Below are 12,591 nucleotides of genomic sequence, written 5' to 3' on the forward strand. Positions count from 1 at the left end.
TTTGTTTTGCAAAGCCCCATTGCTGCTCACCAGCACCGCTCACCTCTCCGCTGTCTGCCAGCGCCTCTCCCACCAGAAGTCAGCAGTCCAAGTGATCAGAGATGTTCCGTGTTTATGGCAAATAATCAGATGTCTGATAACAAGTGATAACATGCTGCTATGTGAGCTCTACATCCAGCATTGTACTGAGATAGCGCCATGGCATGCTGTGTTTGCTCTGGGCTCTGGTCACCTCGTCCCCAGTGCACACGTGGTGATGTGCCCTGGATTGAGCTGCTCAACAGAACCGTAAAGTCCACATTCAAGAAAGAAGTTCATCCTCTCCCACGTTGGGCAAGTCATTGCATTTCAGGTTATCTTCACTGCCTTGTTTCCTGTTTTCAAAGGAAATAAAAGAGCTGCTGAGCAACTCAGAAAAAGGTAAAGCAGGCCATGAGACACCAGTTTCTGATCCTTCCCTGTGCCATGGGATCTTTGGGACGCTGAGCATGTGCCATCTGTCCCCATGTAACAGGCTGGAAAGAAAGTGCCATAAAAAGATGTTTTTCATCCCATCAGAACAGCAGGATATTCCATGTCCCAAAAATCCCATAAAGCAGTTACAGATCAGGCAGAGGGGGCATGAATATCGCAGTCATGACAGTTTCAAAGACCAACTATTTAATTTCTCCTCCAGAGCATCAGAAAGAGCTGCAAATGTCTCTTGGGGCCAAGGTGAGGTGATGACACTTACGGCAGCAGGTTCCCAGAGGAAGACAATGACCGCTCCTCCCTCTTGCTCCCCTCAAATGGGTTCCCAAAGGATCGCTTCCGGATCATCGTTTTAACCAAGATCTGCAAAACCAGAATGCAGTTTATCAGGGGTGCTTTTCCTTCATTCAAGCGCAACAGGAATATCCAACTTGCATGCCCAATAATTAAAAAAATTAGTGAAAACAAGTCAAAGTTCCCTATTAATGAAAATCAGAAGGAAGCATCTTTGTAAGTCTCCAGCTACTTAATGCAGGGGCTGTATCCTCATCTGAAACCCTTGCAGGTGAGAGCCACATCAGGTGTAAGAGGCTGGAAAGGAGAGCAAAGCCATGTCTGGGAGGTTTCTTTCCTCCCAAGAAGTATGTTTTACTGATTTCTGCATCCAGTACCTGCAAATTCCCAGTCTTCCATGATTACCTGGCAAAATAATTCACTGGAAAGAGAGAGGAGAAGGAACTGGCACAATTTTACCTGAATGTTCATCTGAAACCAAACTGAACAGTTGGCCAGTTATGGCTGCAAAATACAAAATACAAAGTTACCAGAGACTGGTGGGAACAGAGATGTATCAGAATTCTTCCCTGGCATACCCCAGCTTGCTTTGCTGGTGGGAGAAAACAACAAGGTGAGCAGCACTGGACCCTGCCTCAGCAGGGGCATCCCTGATAGCCCCTGGCTCCATTTGATGTTGCTTCTCATCCCTCTGTGTCTCATTTATCGGCTCACCAGGGCACAGAGAGATGTTCTGTGTCTGAAGGTGAGGGTGTTCTAAGAGTCAAAGCCACGTGAGTGGATCTCATACTGGAGCGTCAACGCCTGCACTTGGCTGCACAAAGATCAGGCACCAGAGGGTAATTTTGAAGATCAAATGCAAATGTGAAAATACCACACATCTGCCTGGAGGTAGTGTGTTATTTGAGAGTCAAAGAGGTGCAGTAAAATCTCATTTGCCTTGAGCTGTGCTGAGCATACCTGGATTTCAACAGCGCTGGGAGGACTGGGCCTACTGATCAAGTCCCCTCTGAACAGGAAAAAAGGGGGTAAGCCCCTCATCAGTGGTGATCTCTTTACAGCAATATGTGCTTTCGCAGCCTGGGCAGTGCAAGGCACATTTGAGTATTCACATGTCTCTGCAGTCAGTGAGATCTCTGCAGGGTACCCAGAAAGGAGAGAGCTCCAGAAGTGAGGCTGCATATGGGCACAGCTATGAGATGGAAAAGGGACTTCAAAGGGAAACCTGTTCTTCAAAAAAATCACAGTCTGGGTGCCTACAGGCAGATAACACCATGCCAGTGAACTGTGAATGGTCACTTGATATTTCTCCTACTAACACAAGGGCACCCAAAGAAGTCATTAGGTTCAAAACCAGAAAGGATTACACTTTCCACACAGGACAGAGTTACAATGTGGTTCTCACCACCACAGTGGGTTGCAGAGTATAAAAATTGAGCTTGAAAAGAGATGAGATGAAGTCACCAAGAATAGCTCCAGGCGGGGGCTGATGCACATCGTGGCCCAGATAAAATCTCCATCCTGGGAAGCTCCCACAGCCCCTATAGCTGGCCAGGCAGAACAGGGCAGGAGCTCCTTGTGCCCGGCCAAAACACCTGCTCCTGGCCACAGACCAGATGCTCTTTTGCCCTGAGCAAATACAGTGATATTTAGGCAGCCAGCTCAAGCATGAAGACCAGCAACCCACTGACAGTTACCTTTGGAACTGCTCTAAAATATTCCATTGCACTGTGGGGTACAGCCATGTCCAGTGTGCTGCTGAGACCTTGAGACACCCAAGTGCCTTGCAGTATTTGTTTCCAAGAGAGAGGAGGTCTTTGCTCTAATCCTGCCCAATGCTTTTGCCCTTCAGCAGTGAACTCCAGCTGCTCAGGGCCACCCCAGAAGGCAGCATGGACCCTGCTGTACACAACCACAGACCATCAATTCCTTCGTACTCACCACGGTGGCCAGGCTGGGGATGTGCTTGACTGAATTCTCCACTTCCTCCTCCGTCACCTCAACGAGGGTGCAGTTCTCATCCTCTGTGGGCAGCAGCTCTGCTCCATTCTTGGTGACCCAAGGGTGCAACTTCAATTAATAACACAGCCTGTCAGGAACGATTTCCTCTTTTTCATAACTCAAACAACACAAGCCTGGCAAACGCATCTCCTTATCCAAGCTATGGCCCCTACGTGCTCCTGAAACACCAGGGAGCAGTGCAGGGCTGTGCCATGTCACTGGTGAGCCAGCTCACCCCAGCACCGCCAGGAACTGCACAGCCCAGAGCAGAAAATGCCGTGGGTGTGGCTCGTCCAGAGCCAGCGCTGGCCCCAGCTACACAGCCAAGCCATAACCTTGGTGACCTACAGCACTGGGCATCTCTGGGCTATAGGGAAGGGGACCTATCTTCACTCTCATCTTATGGATGAGACAGCACCAGGAGGAAGGAGACATTTATTCCAGTCCACACACGTGAGCAGCAGGGATGGGGAGACGCACTGAGCCCTCTTCCTGGACCTGGTTTAATCCACAGCTGAAGGCAGAACCCGTTTCTCCTTGCCCACACACCTGGTGACTTGATCGGCTGCAGGAGGAGCACAAAACGGTTCCACAATTCCCCCGCAATCCTTTCCCCCTACCTTGCTCTCCATTCTCTCAGCTTCTCGCCCCTTCCAGGCTCCTGCAGGGGCGAAGGACCAGAAATCTCCTGCGAAAGGCTGTTGCACAGTACTTTCCTGGTAGCAGAGGAAATACTGTACTCAGGGGATTTCCTTTTGCCTGTGATTTCTATAGGCACCAAAGGTCCCAAAGCTGAGCAGGTCCCAGAGCAGGGGAAGGAGCTGGGACTTACCTGCCCAGGGGCCCTGGGCACAGGGGGAGGACCTAGCCTGGCGCGATCAAACTGACTCCCAAAAAAAGCCGAGCAAGGAGAACCCAACAGAAGTGAAGCCACAGCCAGCATCAGGAAGCTGGGTCAGTACCTTGATTTCTGGGACTGAAATCCTAGATTCAGGATTTTTATCCAACATCCGTGTAATCAAATCCTTCAAGAAGTCTGTAACTTCTGGCCTGTGGAAGGAAGAAGGGAGAGATGAGATGGGGAAAGGGATGGATGCTGCCTCTGTTCTTCACCTCAGTGCCAGCTACTATAGGCCTTGTGGGCGGAGGGGCTGGACTCCAGCTCTGGGTTCTTGTACACCTCCTCCTCTCCAAGCCCTCAGAAAAAGCAAAATATTCCCTTTTGAGGCAATGTGAAGCGTGATCCCACATGTACAGGACAGGGAGAGGCCAACTCAAAGCCCGAGTTTTGCCAAATTACAGCAGAGCAGGGGCAGCCCTACCCAGGCAGTGCTTGAGGAACAACTCAAATGAGCTGTAAAATAAGGATTGATTGGTTGCTCTTGTTTTAAAGTACTTACTGGTCTGGGAACTCCAGCGTTTGGGTCTTGATTTTATTGTGTAAACTCAAGATCCTTTCATCCATAAAAGGGCACTATCATGAAGAAAAAGAGCAATGAGGAAAGCAACAACCTCTGTTAAGGGGCAGCAGTGGGGCAGCCAGAGGAGCATCAGGATCTCACAGGGTTTGAAGGAGAGCAAGGATCCTTTTACAGGGAAATCCCAGAAGTTTCCAGTTATATCAATGTCTACTTCTAAACAGAATGAAAAACATCCTCATCTCCACTCAGCTTGAATAGGGACACAAGGTGCCAGTTCCACTGATTACCTGGAACATGGGAGGCACAAACCAACCCCCCAAAACACTGACAGCACTGAAAAATCCATCTCATTACCTGCCCAAACACGAAGCAGTACAGTGTGATCCCCATGGCCCAGACATCCAAAGCCTGCAGAGTGAAGAAAGAATAGTTAAATTTACAGCAAGATTTCTGTGTGTGCAAGGTTAGTCCAAGACCTTTCAAACTGTTATTAAATACCTTTCCAGAGAAGATTTTCCTGGTTTCTGAGAGGGTCTCTGGGGCCATGAAGGCAGGAGTGCCCACTGTGTTGGTTAAGAGGGCATCAGCTCCCTTGAACTCATTGCTCACTCCAAAGTCGGCGATCTTGACGTGCCCATCTTCCCCCACAAGGAGGTTGGAAGGTTTAATATCCCGATGGATTATCTTCTGATAGTGCACTGCAGCCAGAGGGACATTGAGTGGTGAAGCAGCAGCACTGGTTTGCAGCAAAGGAGCCGCGAGGGCACTGTGTGGCTCTTTCTGCTAAGACCACAACCAGCCCCAGCTTTAAAAGCCCCTGTGCAACACGAGCCACCAGAAATGGCACTGCACACCAGCCGAAAGGCCAGCTCCAGGTGTTCAGAAAAAAAAACAAAAATAAGAAATCCCACCTTTTTGCAGAGACACTTACAGTATTCAATGCCCTTGATCAGATCCTGGAAGTAGAACCGAGCCTGGTCCTCACTGAGAGGTTTCAAGGTTGGGATTTCCATCACAGGGCTGCAAAGGCAACAGAGAACAGAGTTCGTTCCCCACCTGGATGTGCTGAAACAGGGCCCGAAGTCTTTGTCACTGACTGGTGACAGCACACAACCCCAAACACAGGCACACAGTATACTCAGCTGTAACCAGGCCAGGGAAACAGTACTCAGACCTCAAGCCTCAACCATCAACCTCCCTGTCACCTCTGCATCCATTCCCACCTTGGGTGGCCAAGCTCTGCCACCCAGAAACCCATCTCATGTTCAGGTGTTAGTATGATTAAATCTGGTATTTAGTACTCACCCCTGCTTCACCAGTTCAAACACTGCAACACAAAAGAGAAGGCGATTACAGATCACTTACAGGGTATGGCTCCTGTGAGCACAGCCTCAGCACAAAAGCAATTATTTTAATGACAAAAATTCTAAAAATAGTATCTTATTTTTGAAAAGGAGATGCTGTCTTATGCAAGGCACATGGCATTTGGGTTGCTCCCATTTTCAGTTAAGAGGATGCTGCCAATTATCTTCTCAGTGCTGCAGCTTCAGCATCGTGAAGTACCCTCCATGGCACACAAGAACTCTGTTTGCCACCAAAAAGGCTGAGCCCACACCCCGGGCAAACCTCAGCGCTTGGCCATGAAGGTATCAAATGCTCCTCCACTAGTACAGGCTGAACACAACTGATGGGAAAAAAAAATGCTTTCTTCAAAAGTTGTATATTACCTGAAGCAACAACTGCAGTCTGCCAGGCAGGTTGGGATGTGGCTCATTTGTACCTTGCATAAAACTCTTGCCTTTTTCCCAAAGCCAGAGAAATAAAACTGCTTTCTATCATTCCAGCATCAACATTGGTGCCTCGCATGGCAAAGCATGCCCTGGTGTCAAATTAACGCCAGTAAAGTGCTATAAAGCACTCTTGTCTCTGTTCACAACCCAGACTGCATCTCATTTGCTCCTCCAGCACGTGCAGTCTATACCCCCAGTGAAGGGGAGACCCAGCCCTGCACAGAGAGCTGCTCCAAAACACAGTGGGAACTTTTTGCCCCATCCCTCTGACACCCCAGGGCAGTGGGCAGTTACCCATGTACAGGTGGTCCTCACTGGGGTCATCCAGGACCTGCCAAAAGAAGCAAAAAGGCAATTAAACAGTGCCAAGAAAACTTACCATATTAAGCATTTTGATACTTTATTTAGCAGCCATCCCAGTTCTGCACCATCAGCACGGTCTGCTCGGCTCATTCCCCGCAAGAGCAGGGGAAAAAAGAGGAGAGATGTAGCTGTACTTCAAAGAAGCAAATATTTAAAACACACAGGAAACACTCTCTGACTCATGAGCCAAATAAACCCCAGCCTGCACATCCTTAATTCTTGATTTTTGGACTGTTCCATACAGGCAGTGGGTAGAGGGCAAGGCAGCTGCATTGCTGAACTCACAGAAATACCAGTTCTTCACCAAAACCTGTCTCAGCACTTGTTTCCTCCACAGAAGGAACATTTTTCTGCATTTTCTTTTCTGAGCAGAGAAGAAAAGATCTTTTGGGAGGTGAGAATAAAAAAACCCTCTGAACCAAGGAAAACACAATTCTCCCAAAGGCATGACCTGCCCTTGCCCCCTCCTGGGGTCACTCCCCTTCACCCAGCCCATTCCTGCTGCATTCAGGCTCCATCACGCTCAAGGATGAGTTTTGGAAAGAGGCCAGAGCTTACCTCCACCAGCTTCACCACGTTGGGGTGGTCCAGCTTCTTCAGGATGGCAATTTCCTGGTAGACCTGTTCGATGGGCCCTCTGGGCTGCAGGCAGCCCTCGGAAGCAGCTTTGGCCCCACGGGGTGGAGGGCGACCTGTGGGAAAAGCAGAGATGTGTCCAGTTGGGAACAATCCCCCAGGATCCCCGAAATATCCCCCACCCCAAAAGGCTTTCTGCCACTTACGGGGGAAGCCCGCCTGTCTCATCAGCTTCTTTTTTGAGAGAACCTTCATTGCCTGCAAGAGGGGAACAAATGTGGAATTTGAGGCAAGTCAAGGATAAAATGTGGCTGGTGGGATGGGGCAGGGAGTCAGCAGAGGGGATCCATCCCCCTCCCACCTGCCCTGCCGTGGGCTCTGGAACCGTGTAGTTACTCACATAGTAGGTGTTATCATCCTCGTTGTAGGCCAGCTTCACCACCCCATAGGAGCCCTGGAGAGGGGTACAGCCATAGGGCACAAGTTAGGGACAATCCAGAAAATCTACATCAGCAAACCAGGCTCTGGGCTCCTCCACAAACCCACCCCACAGGGATCACAGAGCTGGTGGGCGATGCTGGGACGAGCAGGGGGGTGTACAGTCTGACATCACACTGACAGCAAAGAGAAGCTTCAAATGCCCCATTGCATGGGTGGGATGGGGAAGGGGGAAAATTAGTAATAATTTTAAAAATATACAATTCAATGGGCACCACTCAGAACAGAGAATAGCGAGCAACAAAGAGCTGCAGTGGTGAGTGGCTGGACTTGCTCCCATTCTGGAGCATTCCCATGACTGGAAAGTAAAAGAAAGCCCAACACCCGCCCAACCCAAACCCCACCATCCCACCCCAAACCAAATATTCACCTTCCCGATCTCATCCTTCAGCTTGTACTGGTTGAGCTGCACACAGTCCTGCAGGGAGAGAGCAGGGAAGTTTGGCATGAGCCACAAAACTACTCACATTTGCTCTTAAATCTCCAGCAAAACTTTCTCTGCAAACTCACACCCCATCATTCCCTGCCCAAGTACCTGTGTGGGGCTGGGCAGCTTTGATTCATAAGCCACAAAAGCCACCCACCAAGGCACAGGTTGGTGTGTTTATAGATGGCTAATTGCAAACGTTAACCGGGCAGGCGATCCTGTCCTATCCACTCATGTGGAACGAGAGCCATGGACCGCGAGAGCCCTCAGGGGTTTAATGCTGGTGACCTGATGCCAAATAATTTTATTTCTTCTGGGGAAAGCAGCCACATGCTGCCTGTTTTCTGTCAGGCTGGGGGCAGTCAGGGCTGTTTTATCTTCAGATCTCAGGAAACTTCTCTGTTTTTTTATTTTGAAGGGGTGAAGAAAGAAACTGGTGCTACACTCCTGGCTTCCCTCAAACACGGCTGTGAGAAGTGGTGGCATCAACGAAAGGAACAAAAACCAGTGAGTTGGGGTCTCACCTCCCTGGGGGCTGTCCCCATGGCCCAAGATGTCCTACTGCCCCCCACCACACACCTGCAGACTTGCTGTGGGCATTTATCCCAAACTTAAAACAAACAAAAAAAAAATACGAGAAGAAACGCCATGATGGGAAGATACAGGCAGATGGGGGCAGGACCAGCATTCATCCCCCTCACCTGTAACATTCATCCCCCTCACCTGCAATCCCGTGATGGACACACGGTTGGACTCCACCGTCGGCCGCCGCGGCAGCCGCGGGGAGGAGTGCGGGGACGTCACCGGGGAGTAAGGGAGGGAGGGGTAGATGAATCGTGTGTTGGTGTCCCCGTGGCCGGGCGAGCGGGCAGGCCGCGGCCGCTCCTGCAGGGACAGCTTGCGGCCGGAGAGGTGCAGCTTCCGGCCATCCCCAAAGGCCTCACTGCCGGGCACGTCCATCTCCTCCTCGCTCGCGCTCCCCGTGGCGTCGTGCTCGGTCACCACGATGAGCGAGGCCATGCTGGTGTGGCCGGGGCTCAGCGCCAGGGGGTCCCGCAGCGCCGCGGGGGCTCGGCGGCCGCAGCCTCCGGCGCAGCAGAGGGGCTGTGGGGCGGGCGAGCTGCTGGGGACACGTGGAGGCGTGAAGGGACCGATGGTCTCATCCTGGCCATGCTGTGGCGGGGAGATGCGCCTGCAAACACAGGGTGGGTCAGCCAGGGCTCTCCGGAAAGCGGGATTTCCTGCTGGTCATTGTGCTACAGATTGATTTATTCATTCTGTAGGGAATGCTGAAGCCAAGGGCAGTGGTGCAGGATGGCACCAGGATGCACAATCACCCTGTCGTGGGACAGACCCCAGGCCAGAGCCAGGCTCAACCCCAGGGCTGCCACCACTGCTCCTTCCACCCTTTTTATCTAAACGGCTTCAGGGAATAACAACTCCATCATCTCCACTATATTCCAAAGGGGTTGTTTTAAAGGGGCAGGATAACGAATTGCACTATACCAGCATAAATACCACTGACTTTCCTACTTTACTGCTCAAAGTGGGCACATATCTGCCATGCCCCCCCCCCCACCCCCCCCCCAAAAAAAAACAAGTCAGGGACCCAGGGACCCACTTACCTAGTGTGGGGTGCAGGGCCAGCCCCCTGGCTCACTGCTTTCTCCCACAGCCCATCATTGCCAGTGATTCCTGTTCCTGTGGCGTTCTGTGCAAAACTCAGGTCCTCAAACCTTGAGATAAATGAGAAAACTGTTAGCAACAAATTTAAAAATATATAATCAAATAATTAAGTGATAATTTAGAAAAAGAGGAGAAAATTATGTTAATTCACACATCCCAGGCACCTCACAGCACCTGGAGCTGTTCAGTGCTTGGTTGGCTGTAAACTATCGCTCTTCCCTGCCCCAACCCTGGTGCTGTTTTTAATTTCTAGGTTAACAAGTTGCCACAGAAGGAAGTGAAAAAAAAAATATCCTGAAACAACCAGCCCAGAAGCAGGAACAGAGTTTGAAGCGTTTTTCTGCCTGGTTCCCACACCTCAACTAGGCGGCCAGTTAAAATTAGCTCCGCTCATCTCCATTGAAGTTTCCCTGCTGCACCCACAGCACAACCACTCTGAATCAACCCAGCAGAAATTATGGGTCAAGTACAGAAATCAAATCGCCTCCCCTGTCCTCGAGGCTTCTCAGTGCCCTAATTGCTGTTTTCAACAGTGATCTATAAACCAGTGCTTTTGTGCCCAAGTGGGATCGGCCTGGAGCTGAAGCCAACAAGGCACCACTCACTGCTCCAAGGCACAGAGAAGCACAGGGATGGGAGGCTATAAATAAGCCAACGAACAGCAACAAGGACAAACTATTCCAGAAACGCTGAGTTTCATGGGGCTGAATCCGCTCCTGGATGGGGCTTTGCTGGATGACAGAGCCAGGAGTCACCAGCCAAGTCAAATTCCCCCCGCAGTGCTGCTGGCAGCCCGCGGCAGTGTGTTTTAATGCAGTCCCAAATGGATTAAAACAAACAGGCAGCCCCCCCTCCCATTCATCCTGAATTCACAGGGATGTATCTTGAGGCCATTTGCCTAGCCTGCTTTGGGCACCCCTCCAGTGGGCACATATAAATAGCTGCCCTGAAGCCAGAGCTGATCCGGAATGCTGTGCCCTCTACCCTCACCATGCTCTGTGGCCACACCAAAAAAGGCAGCTCATCGGGGCAGCCTTGGGATGAAACCACCCCAGGAACATTGCCAGCAGCAACACCCATCCCCAGCAGTGCCACAGCATGGCTGGGCATACCATCCTGCCCCCACAGCATTGCCTGCATCCCAATTTCCAGTGATTCCTGATAAACTTTGTCAGACTTGAGCAAAATTGAGTTATGAAGTCTCAGTCACACTTGAGAGCTGAGCATGTCCTGGCTGGCGGGAGTTAATTGGCTTGACCAGGATAAACATATCAAGTCTGATTAATTCAAGCAGGCTTCCCCAGGCTCTGTAAACTAAAAGTCATCCAAGCCCCAACATTGGCTGAAATGGGAAGTCAGAGGGGTTTTCTGTCTGGATGTGTGTAAAGGGTCAGAGGATGGGGGTTTTAAGATACTGCCCTCTGAGATGACACCTCCCCGGAGAGAAACCTGAAGGTAGAGTCACACTGTTGAACACAGCTCTGTTATCCTTAATAAGCATATGAGGAGGAGGAGGAGGTAAAGAACTGCTGCATTCCTAGCCAGAGGGAAAAGTAAAATAGCTGAAACAAGGGCAGAAATCCCAAAGAGAAAATAGAGCCTGGGGGCTTTGGCTTCACCAACCCATCCAGGCCCTTGCCTGGGGAAAAGCAGCACATTCTGGTATGAACTCCAACAGATCCTTATGTAAAAGGGAGCAGCACATGCCCACAAAATCCTCAGGAAACATAACAGCCTGGTGTATAGGAATGATTTATCGGCACAGCTTTTGGCTGCAATCCATATATAACCCATAGCGGCTACAGCAGGATTATCGAAGCAATCAGTCTCGCATCTAATTCAGCAAGGAGAGGGATATTAAAATAAAAAGAGGTCTGTGAAACCCTGGCAGCAGCTCTCCCTCTCGCTCAGCATCCACGTGGCTTGAGCGGAAGCAAATGGGAGTGAAATCAGCCCCCGTGAGGGTGAGGGATTTTCACAGCCCCCCTCAGGCCACCCCAGCTCTGCTGAGAGTGCGTGGACCCTGCTGGATGCGCTGGGAGGGGAACATGCTGACCGATTCCGGGCAAGTGCAGAGGGTGACACCTTGCAGCCAGTACTGGCTGCAGGATTTAAATCAGAGCATACGGATGCATCTGCCTGCCCTTCCCTCCACAGAGCTGCTTCTCTACCCAGATGCAGGGGCTGAACCCTCACCTTCCCCACACCAGTGTCACCGTGGCAAGGGCAGACCCTCCCAAGGGAGCAAGACTTGGTTGCAACTCAGCAGTGACCCCTCCATCCATCCATCCATCCTTCCACGGGGGTAAGCTCACAAAGCACAACTTCAGCTGTTTCTAACAAATCTGAACTCAAAACACCAAAACCAGGGCTGATTTTCCTCGCAGAGATCCTCCCCTGCTACTGCTGAAGGTTGGTTAAAAGCCAAGCATGGCCAGCCTGGGACAGTTATTGGTCTCCCTGGGCAGAGTCCAGTGGCTATTTTCCTTTCCCCGGTCACCGTCAGCGGTGGAAGTGCCCGTGCCAAGAGTGGTGTCATCTGCAGCAATGGGGGCATCGATCACAGTTTCCCTTCCTATGGGTGAGCACAGACCTTGCCAGAAATGTATTAGTCACTGTAGTATACAAAGACCATATGACTTTTAATGGGAAAAAAAATATCTCAGCAGCTTCTCTAGAAGTCAGAGGACACCCAAATTTATAAGATACTAGAAACAGGTGCCTGTGCCCAAGCAACGAAGCTTTTCATCATCCCCAGAGTGAATGGAAGACCCTCCTGCACTGCCTGGCCCAGACAACACAGGGTGGAAAGAATTGGAGAAAAAAAATGCACAGCCAGGCTGGTAGCATTGTAGTGTCACAATACCCAGCAGCAGGTTTCAACAGAAGTTACAAAAACGTCTTTACCAAGGTTTTTTTATAATTTTGAGAGTACTGTCTAGTACTGGTGAAACAATGTATAATGAGCATCTCAAAAGAGCATAAGCTCCAGAGATGGTGTTGAGCACGGGCCAGGATAAGCTCAGGGCACCTCCATCACCTTGTCCAGCATTGCCAAGCGACT

At 50.5% G+C, this 12,591-nt stretch overlaps 1 protein-coding gene across 1 annotated transcript; it reads right to left on the reverse strand.

Annotated features, from left to right (window-relative positions):
• Positions 1 to 301: 301 nt before the first annotated feature.
• CAMKK2 (calcium/calmodulin dependent protein kinase kinase 2) lies at positions 302 to 8,935 on the reverse strand. The gene is made up of 16 exons (XM_062504225.1): positions 8,565 to 8,935; positions 7,785 to 7,832; positions 7,317 to 7,370; positions 7,123 to 7,174; positions 6,899 to 7,032; positions 6,272 to 6,308; positions 5,493 to 5,514; positions 5,119 to 5,207; positions 4,686 to 4,885; positions 4,542 to 4,595; positions 4,167 to 4,240; positions 3,729 to 3,816; positions 3,387 to 3,482; positions 2,707 to 2,835; positions 734 to 834; positions 302 to 374 (listed from the first exon to the last, which is right to left on the reverse strand). The coding sequence occupies exons 1-16, from the start codon at positions 8,859 to 8,861 to the stop codon at positions 302 to 304; spliced, it is 1,548 nt and encodes a 515-aa protein (XP_062360209.1). The 5' UTR covers positions 8,862 to 8,935.
• Positions 8,936 to 12,591: the final 3,656 nt, after the last annotated feature.

The sequence above is a fragment of the Cinclus cinclus genome, chromosome 17, assembly GCF_963662255.1.
Source record: "Cinclus cinclus chromosome 17, bCinCin1.1, whole genome shotgun sequence".
Taxonomy (NCBI): Eukaryota; Metazoa; Chordata; class Aves; order Passeriformes; family Cinclidae; genus Cinclus; species Cinclus cinclus.

Excerpts from the sequence above, each read along its gene's own strand:
- CAMKK2 (XM_062504225.1), bottom strand. The coding sequence starts at position 8,861 with ATGGCCTCGCTCATCGTGGTGACCGAGCACGACGCCACGGGGAGCGCG. Across the intron at positions 6,309-6,898 it reads ACGTGGTGAAGCTGGTGGAG|GTCCTGGATGACCCCAGTGA; the intron begins GTAAGCTCTGGC and ends TTCTTTTGGCAG. Across the intron at positions 4,241-4,541 it reads ACTGCTTCGTGTTTGGGCAG|TGCCCTTTTATGGATGAAAG; the intron begins GTAATGAGATGG and ends TCTTCATGATAG.